This window comes from Centroberyx affinis, unplaced genomic scaffold (assembly GCF_046629955.1).
Source record: "Centroberyx affinis isolate AG114_WGS23_722 - 3 ecotype Tasmania unplaced genomic scaffold, CSIRO-AGI_Caff_v1 ptg003375l_1, whole genome shotgun sequence".
In the NCBI taxonomy this organism is placed as follows: Eukaryota; Metazoa; Chordata; class Actinopteri; order Beryciformes; family Berycidae; genus Centroberyx; species Centroberyx affinis.
The window spans coordinates 1-19,576 of record NW_027281364.1 but is presented as its reverse complement, the minus strand read 5'-3'; the positions used below and the strand labels follow the sequence as shown (position 1 = coordinate 19,576).

The 19,576-nt window shown below is 43.7% G+C and overlaps 2 protein-coding genes across 2 annotated transcripts; both read left to right on the top strand.

Annotated features, from left to right (window-relative positions):
• The first annotated feature begins 993 nt into the window (after window positions 1-993).
• Window positions 994-4,658, top strand: znf831 (zinc finger protein 831). The gene is made up of 2 exons (XM_071538929.1): window positions 994-4,550; window positions 4,625-4,658. Exons 1-2 carry the CDS (start codon window positions 1,024-1,026, stop codon window positions 4,656-4,658), a joined length of 3,561 nt encoding a protein of 1,186 aa, XP_071395030.1. The 5' UTR covers window positions 994-1,023.
• LOC139660734 (serine-rich adhesin for platelets-like) lies at window positions 4,542-9,088 on the top strand. Its single transcript, XM_071538945.1, has 3 exons — window positions 4,542-5,434; window positions 7,094-7,386; window positions 8,080-9,088. Exons 1-3 carry the CDS (start codon window positions 4,675-4,677, stop codon window positions 8,911-8,913), a joined length of 1,887 nt encoding a protein of 628 aa, XP_071395046.1. The 5' UTR covers window positions 4,542-4,674; the 3' UTR covers window positions 8,914-9,088.
• Window positions 9,089-19,576: the final 10,488 nt, after the last annotated feature.

The following is a 19,576-nucleotide window of genomic DNA, read 5'->3' as shown; positions in this document are numbered from 1 at the left end:
TCAAAGTCACACAATGTTTCTCATTTTCACGGAGGGCTCGCTTCAAAGAGCCCACAGTCTGTTGAATATGAGCAGAAAGCAACTTTGCTCAGTCAACACCGCCGCAAAAAGTATCATGCGTAGGTGTGCTCATGCTGTACAACTATCAAACAGCAAGACCCGTGCCAACAGCAACTCTGTGGGTGAAATGACCATTATGCAAAATCATCATACACACGGAGCAATATCATACAGTCACAGCAACAGGAATTGAAATTTGCATGCCCTAAAATAAAGTGCTACTTGTCTTTTCATTAGATTACTGCACAAATATCACGGTCTGAGGAGAAACAAACCCAACACATGCTAAAGTTAACATCAGGGACATGTCGTTTAATTGGTGCTGACTGGTAACAGGGGCGGCTGCTGATGTCTGCAGACACATTTCATTGGAAGAGATAAAAGCCTCTGATCTAGGAGCATCTGATATCTTCCTCCCTCTTCCCTCTTCCAATGTCTCTCTCTTCAGAGTGAGTCACTCTCCTACATCATTCCCTGCTCCTCTCTCTCTCTCTCTCCCTCCCCCTCTCTCCCTCTCTCTCCCTCTCTATCTCCATTGTCTGCATACAAATGTTCAGAAGTTAAGCATTGTTCTCTTGCACCACCTGCAACCTGTGGTGAAATAAAACAAGAGAAATTCATGGTCTCCTCTGTGCAACCACTGGCATTATTTCTCATCACAGTAATTATTATTAACCCTTTGTCTTATAGGCTACTGTATGCCTATCATCATTGATTGCTACAGTAGGCTACATTGCTTCATTCCTATACTCCTCCTCTCCAGTCCAGACATATGTAATAACATAGTCTCAGCCAATGAAGTCTCATTTTCTCTTTGATAAGAGCCAGACCTAGACTACAGAAACATTCTTGGCAGATCTGCCCCTTTGATCCAGGCAAAGCAGAGGTCTAATGTAAACTGTGCTTATCTTACAGGTAATTAGAGACCTGGCACTGATACATCACGACAGCAGCAGTGTTACCATGGAGACTGGCAAGCCAGGATTGGTGAGTGCTCCAGCGCAAAGCAGCTCCGTCGCAGCGCCGACAGAGAAAAAGATGGACATCCAGGCCCCACTGACGGCTGTTTACATCCAGACAGTGCCTGCTCTGCAGTCACAGTCTTACCCGCAGGCTCAGCCTCTAGCAGCCCACCAGGAACCAGCCACACTCCATCTGGCCATGCCTCCGCTCTACTCCAAAGAGACGCTTCCCTTTCTGACATTCCACATTGCTGGTGGGCTGCAGTCCCAGCAGCAGGGATTGAGTCTGGCAGCCGCTGCTGCTCCTGTAGCCAGACCCAAGTCGGCGGGGAAGCATGTGTGTCCTCACTGCGGACGGGACTGCATGAAGCCCAGCGTCCTGGAGAAGCACCTCCGCTGCCACACCGGGGAGCGGCCCTACCCCTGTACCACCTGTGGAGTCTCTTTCAAGACTCAGAGCAACCTCTACAAGCATAAGCGCACCCAGGCCCATGCCCGCCTCTCGTCCGAGTCGGAGCAGAGCAGCCTGGGCAGCCTGGGCAGCCAAGACAGCCTGTACAGCTCCAGGGAGACTTGTACCTCCAGTTCATCTCTAGATGGCCGCAGCGAGGAGTCGGGCAGCCTGGAGAAGGATGTCACAATACCCTCCGCTGAGATCACCTGCCCAGCGAGCACTGTAAAGGTCCACTCTGTAAAGAAGCAGGGTCCAGACACAGGCTGGACCGCCATAAGAGACCCGGCCAATGAGCCGAATGAGGTGACCTCCGTAGCTCATAAGACAAAGCCAAATGAAAGTCTGGAGAAAACAGGAGAGGAGGAAAAGCAGAAGAGTATGGAAAACGAAAAGCCTCCTCTGACTGCAAATCGACATCTTCCCCTACAGAGACAAGAGGCCACTCTGTTCTCCAAGCAGTGGGAGAGCTCCACGTCAAGAGGGAAATCACAGAGCCACGAGAGCACTGACTCAGGCTTCAGTGAGAGCAGTGAGCAGTACCCGAGCCCCGGCAGCGTTTTACCCGACCACAGCATGGATTCCGTCACAGAGTCCACTGTGGAGCATCTGGAACAGCCCGGCAGCTCACACACACCTTCGGAGCCAGGCCAAAGTGGACAGGAGCCTAAGGACGGTGTATCCGAGCAGGAGCAGAAGACACTGGAGGAGCGCATATCCAAACTGATTTCGGAGAACTCCGCTGTTGTGGAGGACAAACACCTAGAGAATGTGAGGCCGCGGAAGACAGTGCTGTCAAAGCAGGGCAGCATTGACCTCCCCATGCCATACACTTACAAAGACTCCTTTCACTTTGACATGAGGCTCAGCAAAGCTCCTAACGTTGGGTTACACAGGAACATGAAGCCCGGTTTGTACAGTTCTGTGCCCACCCAGCGCTCCACCACCGTGGAACATGCCCCCTTAACCCGGAGCAGCTCCCTGCCCTTCAGCGTTACCCTCCTGCAACCTGAGAGGAGCAACCCAACCTCCTCCTATCAGAGAGATTATGTAACAGTAGTCCGGAGGGGAAGCTCTGGCCAGATCCACCCAACAGGTTTAGCCATCAAGTCTGTGGACCAGCAGGCGTCCACCCACCGCCCACTGGTCCGCCAGACAGCCGTAGACTGCAACCACGCAACAGACGGCCTCTTCATGAATTCATCTGTGGAGGAGGCCTGCACCGGCAGTCTTAGCTGTGATGGGGATGGCAGTGATATTTGTGGAGAGCCAAGCAACAGAAAGTTTCGCAGGAAGAAAGCGCAGAAGTTTGCCTACAACAAGTGGTACATGTATGGGGGAGGGACATTTAAGAAGCTCTACGATGCAGAAAAGGGCTGCGATAATAGTAATTTCAAAGCCAGAAAATCTTTGACTAACCCAGAGCATGAATTTGTTCAGGGTGTACAGAAAACTTCAGCAGTTCATAAAGATATAGCAACAACAACAGGCTCAACAACCAACTCTTCAAGCAGCAGTGCAACTGTGTGCCATCCATGTTGCCTTCCTGCCAACCTACCCCCTGTCTCTGGTGTGGATTTTAATCAAAAAGCCAGCCAGCTTCATTCATCATGTGCGCCTCTCAAGACTCCATTCCTGAGAAATCTATCTTTGTCAACACTGCAATTATCCTCTACTGGATCATCGATTACCCACAACACAGACAGCATCAGCAGAGCAGAGGCAGAGAGATTGATTAACAAGGAAAAACAAATTGACTCCATCTCACACCTCTGTGGAGCCCATGTTCCCTCAGACAGAAAGAAACAGAGAACTGATGACAAAATAATATGCCCTGTGGGGATGGAGACTGACCCAAACCCACTGACTCAGCTGTCTCCCTCGGTCACGGGCAGTGTGTCCAAACAGGATACAAACCTTGGTTATATCAACCTTCAAACAAATCAGAAACGTATTCAGCTCAAGGAAACTCTCTTTCCTCCATGCATTATCAATGCAAATGAAACGTCTGTTAGCGCCTCACCAACCATTTCTATCCTCTCCACTGCTAAGACCAGCTTCCTGCCGAAGTACCAGCTCAAGTTACCTAACGCTGCTGAACCAGACTCAAATCCTTCACCGCACACGCTGACTCAACCGACAGGAACTGATGACCCCAACTTTACCTCCGGTCTGCCATCCCCTCACACGGATCAAACCGCACCCTCCATAACAACTTCCGCAGCATCTGGAAAGAAATGTACGGATCCCCCCGCCCCGCGTTTTGTGCACACTCACAACATTAGAAAGGCAAACAGTTTCAGCTCGGGACAGGGTCAGCTTGTCTTCCCTCTTACGGCTACAACCCTTTGTCAGTCTGAAACATCTGTGGCAAGACTCAACCAAAATGTGACGCCTAATGTAGTGCACAGACAATTTACAACAATCACCACAGCCACAACCTCCGTGCACGATCATCATACACGATTATGCACCACTTTAATGCAAAGCTCACCTTCCAAACCTGTTGTGGGCTCAGCAACTACGCAACTACCCAGACCTATTGCGCCTGTGATGCAGAGCATACCTGCAACACCTATCTTAACCACAGAAAAGAATCAGGCGCCTGCCGTTGGCTTCACAGCTTTCTCACAAAGTCAACATCCTCCTCTGACACACAGCCATCCCTCACCAACACCAGACCAGTTAAAGCCTGTAAACAGAATGACTGCTGGCCTGAACGCCCCTGCCGTGCCATGTCACATTGTACCGTATGACTCAGTGCAACCGGCTGCTCAGAATGTGTTTCATGTGCAAACAGCCGACCTGCAGATTTGCCTGCAGATCATATCTGATGAGCAGCTGGCTCTCATCGAACCCCAGATTGAGAGGCAAGTTAACACAGTAGGGACCGGCATCTCACAGAGAAATGACCTGGCAGCAATGGACCCAGAAGTCACTCAAAATAAAGTACAAAGCTCTGTCACGATGGAAAATACTAATGAGGGTAGGGACCATGAAAAGCCTGGACATCAAAAGGAGATGGACCAAAGGGAGCCCTCACCCTCACTTAACACGGAAAGCATAAAACCCTCATTGTCGGTGCACGCTCAGAAGACACAACCAAACACACTCGTTACTGAACATGGTGACGGTCATGCTACAACATCAGTGGAATCTTCAAGCTTGCAATTACACCCACATAAATATGGTCATGTAAACATGGTCGCAGAGAGTATGAGGACAACAAGCCATGCTACATCAGCTGTTGCTTTGCTGAAAGGTGTGAAGTCAGGAAGGAGCCAAACATCAGAGGAGGAGGAACATGTCCTCTCTCTAAGCCCCTCTGCTGAAGAGCACCTTTTGCCAGATAGGAGCGTCAGCCAAGGAGGGCCGGTCTCTGAAACTCTATCTGGCCAACACAAGGTCTGCCTGGCAGGCATGACTTCCCTGTCTCCCAGCACAGCAGCACAGAGTAGCACGGGAAGTGGATTACTGTGCAAAGGAAGCCAACACAAACCTATTAATCAGAGGGCCACTTGTAATGCAGGTGCAATGAAAACCAAGTGTAAAGCCTCAGAGACCCCTCCATCTCTGCAGGCTGGGCTTGCGCAGGCCTCCAGTGCTGAGTGTGTTGACGCTCTCCCCAGGACGGTTTCTTCATTTCCCAGCAATAACTGCAAAGCTCCAAGAGAAGTGATTCCACAGGCCATTTACAGTAGTGATCTTGTGGATTCTAGATTAGTGAACGCAGAGATCCTGCAGTCATCAAAGCATGCTAACATGGGGTGGGACAGGGTTGGACCTCTGGATCATTCTGCTCCTTCACAGGACATGACTCTCAGTGAATCACAGGACATAATCAGCTCAGCCCGCTCAGAAACACTTCTGGGTCAGTTTACTTCAGTGTCTTGTAGTATCCAGGTGGAAAGACCCAAAGATGTCATGGCTGTCCTTACAACCAATCAAAGCCCTGTTGCAGGTATATGTGACTATTAATCATATTAATTATTCATATTGTATAGAATCTCAACACAGCATATACTTGCTTTTATAGACAATCAAATCAACTGAGTGGAATTTAAAAAAAATCTGAGCTATTTCCAAGATTGAAACCCTTGTTTTCCACAAGGTGGCACTATATGATCACAGGGTTTCAGAATGGAGGCCTCCTCTGAACGCTATTGCCATTGAGTACTGCAGAACAACCAAAACCCACAAGTCTTGGGTATAGAAATCAGACACACTATCAAGAAATCTTCTGTATAGGCAAAAATCAATGGTAGTAAAAATCTTTACACGGTGAAATAACTGAGTAAATATCTATGTATCCACAGTGGCAGTAACCTTTGCCATTTTCCTCCACATCACCTTGATATGTGAGTTGCCCCTTGGCCTTCACAGGAACAGAGAACTGTGGAGTATTAGAGTGAGGGCTTAGTGGTATAAGAAAGCATTTTGAAGTGTGCCATTTGATCCCCCTCATAGCATTAGACACCTTCAGAGAAACTCCTTTTGAGGAGTTAAAGGTCCCAAGGATTAGAGACAATAATAAACAGAGAGTTAAAAAGGCCGTGCTGGGGAGCACAGGATAAACAAAGAGCTGCCACTCACTGGCTTCCAACAACTGCCCCGGGGCCAAATTGAAATAACAAAGTAAGTTTCTAATTGTCTTGGAAAGACATGTCACTGACACTTTAGTTGAGGAGTTTAGGGACCTGGCTGTCTAGTAAATCTGCTATGCATAAATTTAAATGTCCTACGGATTATTGTCCATCGTAGGCAAAGGATTAAATTAACACCTGTAATTCTCTTGCCATTGGCTACACTCCACTAGCCTCTTTGAGGTGCTGTGAGTGATGAAAAACTTTCAGGGGAGTGAAGAGAGGACAGTCTGGAGGCTAGAGGAAGTCAGACAACAGAGTCCAGGTGAGGTGGGGGTGGAGGGGTCGAGGCTTGGATCCACATGATTTGAGGCACGCTCATTTTAAAGCAACTCTGCACAGCGGTACGTGCAAGAGTTCAGCCAAACCAAAGAAATCGAGTCTATCCGCCCATTTGTTTTTCATCAAGACAATTGCTGTTAGATCCTCCACTGCATACTATAGGGACCATATGTTTGTCCATATGTATATCATAGGAATATGTATTCCTACCATATTCATATGGTAGGAAACAGTCACAGTATTTCTTTTCATTTGGTTGATGGGCAGTGAGCCATGCATTTGAGGACTCTGCTGTGCAGTCAGTGTTTTGTGTAAAATTCAAAATGTTCATAACTTTAATTAGCGCTCATACCAGAAGATGCTAAACAAGCATTGCATGTGTGCCTCCTACTTACATTACCACATTTCAGTGCATCTGGTTAGCTTGAATATATCAAAGTTCCATGAAGTCAGTGGAATTACCCTGACATGTCTTTATCATACATTACCAGTCATGCTCTTATCCAGCAGTAAATGTAATTACCAGCCATGCTTTCTTAACTCAGGGCTTTGCCGTACAGAGCTCTACGCAAGTAGAATAATCTCCCCATCACCTCACTTCTCAGACAAGTGAAAACAGACTGATAAGCATTAAGATTGTGGACTCAACCAACCTACAGAAAACAACTGCTTTTCATTTGTTTTTCTGCCCCAAGGGCTTATAGAGGGAGGCTCCCTGGCAGAATGTGCAGCCCAGAAGGAGCCAGAGACACGGGGCCATGGAGGGACCCCTGGGCAGCCAGACAGCACAGACTGGGAGCCGAAGCAGAGCCAAGAGGCTGGGGAGACAGACCACCAATGCATGGAGGGGCAGGAGAGCGGGGGAGTGGCGGGAGAGAATGAGACTGGAGGAATGAGAAGTATCAAGACAGAGGAGGTGCTAGGACAGTGGGGGAAGTCGGAGTCTAATTGCAGATACATCCATTTACCAGATATGGTAAAGCCAGAGGTGAGTTAACGAAATGCATCCATTGGCTAAATGTGGAAGCATGTTTCAGGCATCATAAAATACCACTAGTTATATTATCGTACTGTTTTTAATTTTAGAACTATCTATCAAGAAAACGACATGCAAGCCACAGACTCTGCAGCTTTTCTTCAATATGAAGAAATATTTGCATGCAACAAAATAAATCCCCTAGATACATGAATACAATACAATACAACACAAGAAAAAAATTTTTTTACAGAATATGACAAATACACTCAAAAATTATCTATTTATACATAGTTACAATTCATTACAATGCTGTATGTAATACTGTATGTGTTGTAATGCATCAGGAAGTCAAATATAAATTATGAGGCTCTAGGGGCCGTTTGGCAAAGTTGAAAAACATCAGCACTGAAGAATATTTAAATTGGCAGAAGTCTTTTTTCATGTTAGAATTTTTTCCATATGATTCAAAACTCAGTGAACCACTAAACACCGGTAGTGGTCATGATATGGCAGATTTCCCTTCCAATAACATCTGAATGCAGCATCAATTTGACATGCTCCCCTTTGATGCTTTTATCATCATTTAAACTCACCGGACAAGTAAGCTTTTGTGGTATTTGAACTTTGCAGGGAGCTAATGAGAGGTACTGTTATGGTGGTATGATGGCAATGTTCCTCCTCATATTCTTCTTTTAATAACAGGAAGAAGAGAGAACGCTCAAGACGGATTCATATAAAAACTGTCGGCTATCTGAGCAGCACCATCAGCATCTTTCCCAGACGCAGACTGGAATGTCTGAGTACCCTCCACAGCCCCCTCAGCAAGGGCCATGCACTTCAAATGACCTTAATTCACCTCCCAGCAGCCATACCAGTCTTTTCCCTTCTCCACAGCCCGAGCTGGACATGAACAACTTTTATTTCTCACAACAACAGTGGGAGATGAGCATCACCCATAACCAACAAACACAGATGGTAAGTGAAACCGGTTCGACATTTTCACACCGGGACCACCAAACACAAGACCAAGAGCACACCAGAGTTGCTTTTCCCATTGAGGCCTTCCCTCCGCGAGAAACTAGTACCGCAGTTAACAACAGCACTCTTGCAAGCTGTTCCAGTAAGCCAATATTTGAAAGTCATGCAGCCCCAAGCCTGTCGTCTGCAGCCAAAACTTCATCCTCCACACACCCCGGCCAGGTTTCCCATTCTGTTCACGTCAGTAGAATGACAGGGGACACCCAAGCAACCAACAACAGGGTGCTGGATGATACTGTGCGGCCATCAAAGCCTTGGACCTTCATATATTCAGAGTCTGATTATGCGCAAGAGAGCGAGGATCGGGCAGCAGATGACCACAGGACCCAGAGCAGCAATGCCAGCAAATACCAGTCTTTTTTTTCCGCTGGCCAGCTTCACGGCTACCAGCCGCCCGAGTGTCTGACCGGTGCAGTGAGACCTGTGCCGAGCTGCCAAGATTACCCAGACGACACCAGCAGCAGTGACGATGAGGGGAAGCTGATCATCGAGCTTTAGGGGAATGGGTACCGTGTGTGCTGATTGGAGTTGTAGTTCTACAAGCATTTTTCGTAGGCAGAGCTGGTCAGGAGGCAGAAATAACCTCATTGGTTGAGTTAAACCTTAGAGGGCGGAGTCAAAGAACCACAGTTTTTTCAGAACGCAAGTTAGCTATCTTACTCTGGGGTCACATGGTAGAAAAAAAACTCGATGTGTAAATGTGTAAACTGTGCGCACGGATTTCTAAACCGTGCCCTCAGATTCACAATACAAATCCGTTCGCAGTTTACAAATCTGTTCGCACGGATTGTAAATCTGAGGGCACGGTTTAGAAATCCGTATGCATAGTTTACAAATCCGTTCGCACGGATTTACACATCAAGTTTTTTTTTCTACCATGTGACCCCAGAGGGGCTCCATACTAGCTGGCAAACTTGAATGGCAATGAAAGAACTCTGGTCAAAATATAAATAAGAAATAAATGGCAATTACTTTTTTATTCATTCCTGACTGTGGCATTCATGATGTTGGAAGGTCAGCAGGCTAGCTAACTAGCTTACTTACATAGCTATATGCTAGTATGGCTAGTTTGAACTTAGCTAGGCTAACTAGCTAACCTAGATACTTAGCACAGGGGTTTCCATACTTTTTCATGCCAGAGACCCCCATATACAGTACTGGGCAAAAGTCTTAGGCACATGTAAAAGACAAAAAGTAAAGCGAAGATGCTTTCAAAACATATTTGAATGAAAAGTTTCTAAATATCAAAAAATGTACTATAAAGAGGAGTCTACACTAATGCAGAAAAAAATGAATAAACATCTAAGACACAATTTATATAAAAACTCTTGGGTGCCAAAGACTATTGCACAGTACTGTATGTATGCTGCAAACCACGATATCATATCCTATCTGAGGAGTTTTTTTGTCTGTCTATTCAAAGGTGGGAAGCCAAGAGTGAGGAGTGAAACCTCTGATCACTATTAGACATTATTATACATTCTCTCAGTGATAACTAGTGAATGAAATAATAGTGAAATTTAACAAATCCTCATTTGGTTGCAGACCCCCTGTGACACCCTCAGGGACCCTGGTTGACTTAGTATGGCTAGATTGCAATTTTTCAGTTATGAATCCAAGAGTGCTATTCATAATAGGCTATTAGCTTCCTCCTCTCTTACCTCTTGCCTTTTTCACTGAGCTTCAGTCGAATGTTACTTATCCAGAAAAACTGGCTCCCATTGAGGTTTATCGCAGCCAATTAAATTACTTCTGCCTGTGGGAAATGTTTCTATAACTAAAACTCCAATCTGCTGTCACCCAGATACACACACACACACACACACACATAATTTGTCTCCTACTCACATGCAACTAAACCACTAAAATTAGTCTACCGTCCCACGCTCACTCTCTCTCATAAATAACACTCTCACACTACCTTTCCAGACAACACCTGTGTGTATGAATCATGCACTGCCAATCAGGTCACCTGGGTGAAGCAGGGATTAGCCTAGGAGCATAACCCTTTTCCCAGTCTGTGTTATACAATGAGTCAGTGTGACTGGGCACTGGGGCTCACAGCACAGGAAATGGGTGGATTTGAACATACCTGTACATAAACCCAGAGCCATAACTCAGGCTGACTTGGCAATCATTCATCAGCCCATTAGTGTTAGGAGGACTCATAAAACCTTTTGGACTTTACAGGTGTATTAATGTGAAGCTGAATGCGGTTTCTCTCTGATGCATGTGTTTGACCTCGGGCTTGCTTGGTTTGAGGCTGACACGACATGAGAAGTTTATGGTACTGTTTGACAGTGAGGAGGAGAGGAGGACATGGCTCAGAAATGTGCAACAGTCCACTTCCACGGTTACAGATTTGTAATTGCGTTACATATTTTGATCCTTTCACTATTATTTTGGTTTGTTTTCATCTTGTTATTTTATGTTCTTGAAACAGCTCCATGTTGCATAAGCTAGCATAACTGAGAAATAGTGTCTGTCTTGAATTTATTGCACTTTGTTTCATGTTTGTTATTCAGCCATTTCAACAAAGGAAAAGCTCAATTAAACTGCATTCAAAAGCAGACTCAAATAACGTTCTTTGGTGTATTCTGTTCTTAAACTGTCTCATATTAAAGATTGATTGACATAGAACAATACTAGAGAAAGCCACAGCCTTTCCACTCAACGATCTCTGTCCATCAGCTGAAATACTGTAAGAATGAATTACAGATGGCAAAATCGATTTTTGATCCTGGAGCTTTCATAAAATACTGCATCTCTTCTAAACCAGCGGTTCTCAAACTTTTTCACGTCAAGAACCCCTAAACCGACAAATTAGACCACGGACCCCCATTTGATAAGATTTTGTCCCAGGGTCCCCCATCTGATAAGATTTTTGCTTTTAGATGTTTTATTACAGAAAGTGTATTAAACCCATGACCAAAATAGTCATACATTCTGTCATTGTGTTACTTATGGATGGAATTATAGTGAAAATAAATTATTCCCCTTTTTGCTGGTGACCCCCTGGAACCCCCTCAAGGACCCCTGGGGGTCCCTGGACCCCACTTTGAGAACCACTGTTCTAAACGATTTCTAACTTTATAGGTCAGTTCCTCAACTATGATTGAACCGTAGATCTAACAAAAAACAACCTTGTGAGCTGGGCTAACTGCAATGGCATGTAGTGATCTTAGATGTAGCCCAGTCTTTGAAGTTTCATACAGAAAAACAAAAACTACTTCAGGACTAAATGAGGGCTTACATTCAACCTCCAGAGAGGCTAATGTTGTTGGTTGCTGGTAGTGAAGGAGAATGGTCTGTGTCAGTAATAACCAATAGAGACTTAAGATAAGATAAGATTACACTTTATTGCCCATTTTCATGGAGATGTGTTTTGTGACTAGCACCAGGACAACATACATCACACATCACACCAAACAAATAAGATCACAAGACTAAAAACAACATTCAAAAACAATATACTGAATAGACTTAAGAGTGCATGCAGCTTATCTGATCAAAGAATAAAGAACGGCATCAAGGAGCGAATGGGAGGAACCATCTATATATCCATATCCACACGTACATAGAATCATGATTTGTTTACATGTTATGACTTTTCATTCTTATTTTTATTATGTATTGTTTCTGATTGATTAGCTTTGATATTTCACTACAATTCAACTAATTTTCATAGTTTCAAAGTTTGACATTAAAGCCTGTCTTAATGAAAGCTGTCTGTGAAACCAGATTCATGTGCTGCATGTATGCCAACGTGCACAGCATTGCAATATCCAGTGCAATTCTGCAGCGATCACAATACAATGACACATTCTGTGACTTTGACTATTCCACCAGACGCCTGTTCGTGTAAACCAAACATGTTTTTCATGCATCCCAAGGGAAATCCAACCTGTTAGGTGAGGGAAGGCAGAGATTAAGTGAGGAGGTCAAAGCGATTCGTCTTGTCCCATCCTTAGAGCGTGCTTTAAATAGTTTCCCTCAAACAAAGTCATAACAATAGCGAGTAAGTAAAATCTCTGTGTGTGTGCTTCTGCGTATAGATGAGTGTGAATGTGTGTGTGGGGACATAGCAAACGTGCTGCGCCTCAGAAAAACATGCATTTTAGTGACCTCTTGGGAATATTTTTATGGAGCCCAGCTGCATATAGGCGTCTGAAACTACGTGTGTAGGACAAACAATATAGAAATGATTTATTATTATTTACTCATGTATCTGACTGAAACTTGTGTGATGGGATAAAAAAAGAAACATAAAACACACTGAAATGCATGAATCACTTTTCTTTTAATCCCCCTATACTCTACCCTCTAGATGTGCCAGCAGGCGGTCCAACATTTTCAGACAAGCAGGAGTGAAATATATGAACTCTGTTGTCAAGAGGTCTGTTCATGGTTATTGTGTTTTATAACCCCACTGGCTTTAACCCTCATCCTACCAACATATTTAACATACAAGGACTACCGACTGGTGTCCCTGGGGACCCCAAGAATAAACTACTATAAGAAACAACCATCATAGCAAAATGTTAACTTATTTCTTTGCAAAACATTATTAGTTATGTAATTAATGTCATCTGAGAAAAAAAAACAGATTATTATTATTTTAGGAAAGTTACAGTTAATTAAATGATGTATTGTATTTGTGACTTTGAACATCATCTTACCTTAGGAAGAGCAGTATTTAGGGTCACAGAGCACATGAGGAAATCTGTGTCTGCTGCATCTGTGTCTGTCTCCTTCAAAATGACTGACAGAGTGCCCCTACCCCCCCTGATAGTGTGTGATACTTTAAATTAGGACCCATGGCAAACATAAACTCAATAACTCAAAACTGCATAGGTAGAATTGGGTGCTTTTGACTGAGGTCCCCCAGGACCCCGATACATTGGTATTTTTAAAAAGCACTAATTAAAACAGAAACAGAAAACAATGATATGAAGTCATTAGGAACAAATTGATTGACAAAGTCATGAAAAATTGGAATGATAGAATAAAGCACCTGTGCGATATGACAAAAAGTATACCTCTGGGGTCTGCGGGTACCCCAGTCGGTAGGATGAGGGTTAAATTGAGCTGGTTGCACCAACATGTGAGACACAGTGAGAGACGATCCATAGTACTTTGGCCTGCAGAGCTTCAGTAGACGGTTCTCAAGTGCTTGTCGGTCGGGTTCCACCGCTTTTCATGCGTTTCTAAAGCAAACTGTATTACTCAAGACATGTGGTAAACACAATCACACATCAGTGGTTAGGAGGAACCTTTGAGAAGAAGACTGGGGAGGGAAAATGATCAGTGATTAGAAGATACGTTTGGAGGAGCAGGCTTTAATGAGCAGCTATAAAAGACGTGAGCGTGTCAAGCCAGAATAAGACACAGCACATCAGGGTGTCAGGTCTGATTAAATATCTCCAGCTTTATCTCCTCTCCCGTTACCGTCGCTAGTTTGACAAAAACAAGCGATGAAAGCTTCACTGAACACGTGCAAATCCCGACATCGCCATGCTGACATCGGCAGCACGCTATGCTATAGCCTTAAGGACTGTCATCGCAAAAACCTGGCCATGCCAAGACCGCTTATGCTGAATCCTTTGAGCTGAGAAGGTGGCGTAAACCTGAGATATATCAGCAGACAGGTGCTCAGAATGAGAGCTATGCGTCACGGCGCTGCCAAAGAGCACGCCGAAGGCCGCGGCTCACCGTTGGAATTATAGCATCTTTCACAGCTCATTTTTCAGACTTCTTGTTCTTCTTTGGCTGGTGTTTTGTTCTCACGCCAGGCCATCTGCACCACACGTGACAGAACTAACCCACGCCCCAGGAAGAAGTCGTGCCGATCACTGCAGACCCATCACATGGCTGCCAAATGCCATGCACCACGCAGTAAACGCATCCAGGGACCGTTGGCGTGTGTACGGCTTGAGGAAGTCTATTGCCGGTCCCTATACTGTAAGATTTTAAATGACAGCAAAATGTTTCTTTTTTTGAAACTTTAATATTTATTGAGTTTTTGTTTCTGCATAGAACCAAAAGTATTGTGCATGTTGACTTCTGACTTTGTTACAACCAGAAAGATAGAAAAAGAAAATAGAAGCAAACAAAATAAACAGAAAACAAGTGTCCATTATCAAAGAAGGGCGTATACAAATCTAGTATCTTGAAATTTATATATACAGCAAAATGTTTCAAGTGAACATTTCCTCCTACAATCTCAATCTATGAGATCTGCAGCCAATTAGACAGCAGCTAAAATAATACTGTGATCATATAAATAGATGACTACCGCTTCTCGCTGACATAATTCTGCTAATGATTAATGGACTGATAAGGAACACCCAGAGATCTCCATTTATTTTCCGGTGGATTACACCTACCAACTGGATAAGATCAACCTATATAGTACGCAGATGAAGACCACAGAGAGTATAATTTCCTGCAGCTGGGCAGTCTTTCTCAATCTCAGTGAAAACCGCTTTGGTAAGAAACAGCACATATTCAGGAGTCTGGCACAGACCCCAGAACAGCTGCATAATTTGTGTGAGCTAATGTAAATCACTGCGTGTTCTCTCTGAAACGGGCTTTTGGACAAAGGCGGCGATAGCTCTGCAGTCTCCTCCTAATTCAGCGAGAATAACGTTTGTTTAGTCTGTTTCTCCTCATTTTATCGGGAGAGACGTCTGGAGTGTTTTGATACATATCGATGCAGTACATCCATCAGTTTTTCTCCGTTGGAATCAGGGTTTTCCCATGCGTCCTATCACCTGGTATGCTATCAAGGCCCAGCCAGAAAGCTAGGCAATGAGGATGAAGAATGAGGAACTACTGGGTTGTTTTTTTAACATAATACAGATAATGAATATGAATGTGTGCTCACCTTGTTTTGTCAAGCTTATCTTTTCTCTAGCAACAGCTTGGAGCTGTTCAATGCTCTGGATGCTGCTGGCCTTTGGGTCGTCATGGTGTCAGTCCAGGTTAATACGTTTTTAACCATTTTACAGCATCACTCACAGGAGAATCCCCTGACACTCCCCTCTGCTGGATTTGTCACACCTAACTAAAAGACCAGCTATGACTGAACGATTCACACACCTACTCATCTCCTTCATTCCATCTGTATAACCAAAGGTGCTGTTCTGCTCCTTTAGGCGAACCAGAAACCTCTGTTCACTGTACATCAAACGGGCAGCTGCAAATTCAAATTCCAAATTGTTATCCCTTGTTCTTCCTTACAGAGGATGATCAGAGCCACATGTCAAAATTGTATTTGAGTTAATCTCAGAACTCAATGCATTTTTCATTTTTCATGTGGCTCTAATCCACTTATCCGCACTTTTCCGCACTTCCCACTTCTGCACTCAGCAAGCAAGAGTGTTACTTTTTATTAACGAGTTCAAATCACTTGATCCAACCATTGCAAAAGTCTACTGGAAGAATAAATCACCCGGAATCCAACTGTCCACCCAACAAAAGAAAACAAAACCAAAGACCTCAGGAGGCTTAGAAGCACCAAACTTTAATCATTATTTCCTTGCCAAGCAACTACAATACGTAATGAAATGGAAGAATCCCAACCAATGAGATACTTCTAGAGAACAAGAAACAAGAACAACAAATAAGAAACCATTACATCTCACCTCATGGAAAGAAAAAGCCACATCTTGACCACATCTTCTATAATGACACTATTGCAACTTTCCAACACTTGGTCCAGAGGGACGGCATTGGTAACAAGCGTTTCTGTGACTACCTGCAATTAAAATCAACCATTCAAACCAAATTCAACATGAATTGCACGCGTTAATAGTTGGTTTGCTTTATATATCCTCTCCTGAAAAAGACCTCTCAAAAAATCTACATCATTCTGGCCAAAGCAGACTCAGCAATGTTCCTCCCAACCTCTAAATGGGAACAAGATTTATCCATCTCTCCCATTGTAGACCTCTAGACCCAAATTAGTAAAAATAACTTTTTTATGACCAACACATACAACTCATACTACGAGACCACTACACCACTAGAACAGTCCTCACTGCTCTAGAAAACTATCTTCATAAACAGGGAATCAAAAAACAGCTTAAATATCACACAATGGAAAGGCCTCCTCTAAGACGACATATCAATGGAAAAAAAACGTCCATCTCTGTTCAAATCCAAGTTTATGGAATTTGAATTCATCTGGACTCCATTCATCAATTCCATAAATTCCTGAGCACCAACCTCAATAAAAGCACATCCCCACACACATATACTGTAGGTAGACATATTCCAACATCTCCTCACACACGCGTGTGCACACACACACACACACACACGCCATTAATATCCACCAACAATTTCCTCCTCCACATCATCATTACTATTATCATAATTATTGTTACTGATTATGGTGATGGTAATAGTGATGATGGTTGTGATAATAATAATAACAATACTAATATTATTATGGAACAATATTGCTTTTATTATTATTGTTTATTGTTCTGCTGTTGTTGATGTTGATCTTGCAGTAAGGTCAAGCTATTATTAATTATTTGTTTATTTTCTATTATTTGTCCTGTCTTTTCTTCTTACTTTGTTTATTACTATTAGCAATAACACTGGATATATCTCCAATCTCAGTCATAATTTCTGATATTAATTATTATTTATTTGTATAATTATTTGGGATTGTACTAACCCTAACCCTATAACAAACATTACTATTATTGCTATTATAATTAATGATTATCACCAGCTATATTGCCAGACTTTTACTTAAGTATGTTTTGAATGAAGTATCATACTGTGCTACATTTTAAATTGCATGCACTGATCTATCTTGACTGTTTTTTTTATGATTTGATGTTTGTCATGCGGCCATGACGCTACACAGCAGCTTTTCCAACTGTGACCGTTCAGCCATACTGGCCATGTCAGTGTCAGAACATTAAAAAAAACCCAGCTTGACAAGGACATGCTGTGAAATGGAGGCTCGTAAAAAGAACAGACAGATCCGTTTTGTCACACAGCCTGTAAAGACTCACGCATACATCACTTCAAAGCCGCAAGAGGAGTTATCGTACCGGGTCGTTACGAAGCTATTGATGTGACACGCACGGCCCCGCATCCACAGCCGCCACCACCGAGCGCGGAGAGCTGGAGCCGAGCAGGGGGGACGGATGGAAGCTGTCTCGGCTGACTCAAAGAGGCTTCAGCTTTGGAGCAGCTGGGAGCAACATTCCTGCTGCTAAGCTGTCAGTCAGCGGCAAGACAGATACCAAAAAAGGGCTTCTGCTGGCACTTTTACCTCAGCATCAGAGTGAGCAATTGTGTCTGAGACGGGCCCGAGGGCATGAGTGAAAGCAGGAGAAGTAGAAGCGGTCACACATGGTAGCAAATGACCGCAGTTCTCATCTCACAGTACCTAAAGATGGTTTTCATTTCTCTTCCTTCTTCCTTGCCCCATTCTGCACTGTTGTTAAGAGTGTGACAGAGGCAAAGAGATATTTTGGTTTGTTTTGCAGAACGAAGCTTGTAATGTAATTATGTTGCTGGATTCTGTCTCTTTATTAAGTTAAATCAGTTCAGGCTCGGCCCACGTGTTCTGCACTTGCCATAACCATAACACTGTGAGTGACGAGCCCCTTCACGTTACCTGCGCTGCATCTGGTCAGGGTCTGACAGAGAAATGTCTTCCTGGTGGGTAAATCCCAAAAAAGCCTTCATCTAGGCTCATGATCAGAGCCTCCTACGTTTTTCATTCACAGATTTATAGACGCTGAGGGCAAAAGGCCAGTATGAGTAGGATGTGAAAACATTTTGAGAATAGATGTGTGATTGTGCGAAGAAGTATGGTGTGCAAGCTGTGAGTTGGTGAGTAAGTGGGTGCGTGTCAGATATGACTGTGACTGTGCCATGCGCTGGAATGGGTGTTCTAAAATTGAGCTCAGCTGTAAAGTTACAAAGCAGCACAAGCTGTAGAGAGGAGAGCACTGTGATAACATTCTTCAAACGAGTCAATATAATTTCTGAGCATCCTTCTTATTCTCAGCAACAGCTTCACACTCACACTGTTGCCCACGTTCACACCTGGGAGCTGCCCAGTAGAACCATATTAGCATATTTGGCTTCACCTGCATATCCACTAGGCCTTTCCATGTTTTCTGTGTCATACAGTACCAGTTCCCAACAGCTTCCTATTAATTACAGGCAGACCTGACCATGTAGATATTATTAGGGACACGACAACACAGGGTTTCACTTGCTATGCAATGTTATTTTATTGGATTAAATATATTTTTCATTCACAAATTGACTGAATTACATTTTGTCAACACATGGCAAATAAATGTGGCTTCACAAAGATGGATTTTCAGCATGAGAAGCAAGTAATGAATGTGTGAACCATGAGAACCATGGCAACCATGACAACCATAAGAATTACGAAAACACAAGATACATAAGAATTATGACAACCATGAGAAGCACGACAACTATGAGAACCAGGAGAACCATGAGAACCATAACAACTAAGAACATGAGAACCATGACAACCATGGCAACTGAGAACCATGACAACTGAGAACATGAGAACCATGATAACCATGGCAACTGAGAACCATAACAACCATGGCAACTGAGAACATGAGAACCATGATAACCATGGCAACTGAGAACCATAACAACCATGGCAACTGAGAACATGAGAACCATAAGAATTACGAAAATACAAGCTACATAAGAATTATGACAACCATGAGAAGCACGACAACTATGACAACCATGACAACCATGGTAACTGAGAACCATGGCAACTGAGAACATGAGAACCATGAGAGCCATAAAAAGCATGACAACTGAGAACATGAGAACCATGAGAACCATGGCAACGGAGAACCATAACAACCATGGCAACTGAGAACATGAGAACCATAAGAATTACGAAAATACAAGCTACATAAGAATTATGACAACCATGAGAAGCACGACAACTATGACAACCATGACAACCATGGTAACTGAGAACCATGGCAACTGAAACCTTGACAACCATGAGAGCCATAAAAACCATGACAACTGAGAACATGAGAACCATGAGAACCATAAAAACCATGGCAACTGAGAACATGACAACCATGACAACTGAGAACATGAGAACCATGACAATGAG

Excerpts from the sequence above, each read along its gene's own strand:
- LOC139660734 (XM_071538945.1), top strand. The coding sequence starts at position 4,675 with ATGGTCGCAGAGAGTATGAGGACAACAAGCCATGCTACATCAGCTGTT. Across the intron at positions 5,435-7,093 it reads CAATCAAAGCCCTGTTGCAG|GGCTTATAGAGGGAGGCTCC; the intron begins GTATATGTGACT and ends TTCTGCCCCAAG. Across the intron at positions 7,387-8,079 it reads CAGATATGGTAAAGCCAGAG|GAAGAAGAGAGAACGCTCAA; the intron begins GTGAGTTAACGA and ends TTTTAATAACAG.
- znf831 (XM_071538929.1), top strand. The coding sequence starts at position 1,024 with ATGGAGACTGGCAAGCCAGGATTGGTGAGTGCTCCAGCGCAAAGCAGC. Across the intron at positions 4,551-4,624 it reads GAAAGCATAAAACCCTCATT|TGGAATCTTCAAGCTTGCAA; the intron begins GTCGGTGCACGC and ends CTACAACATCAG.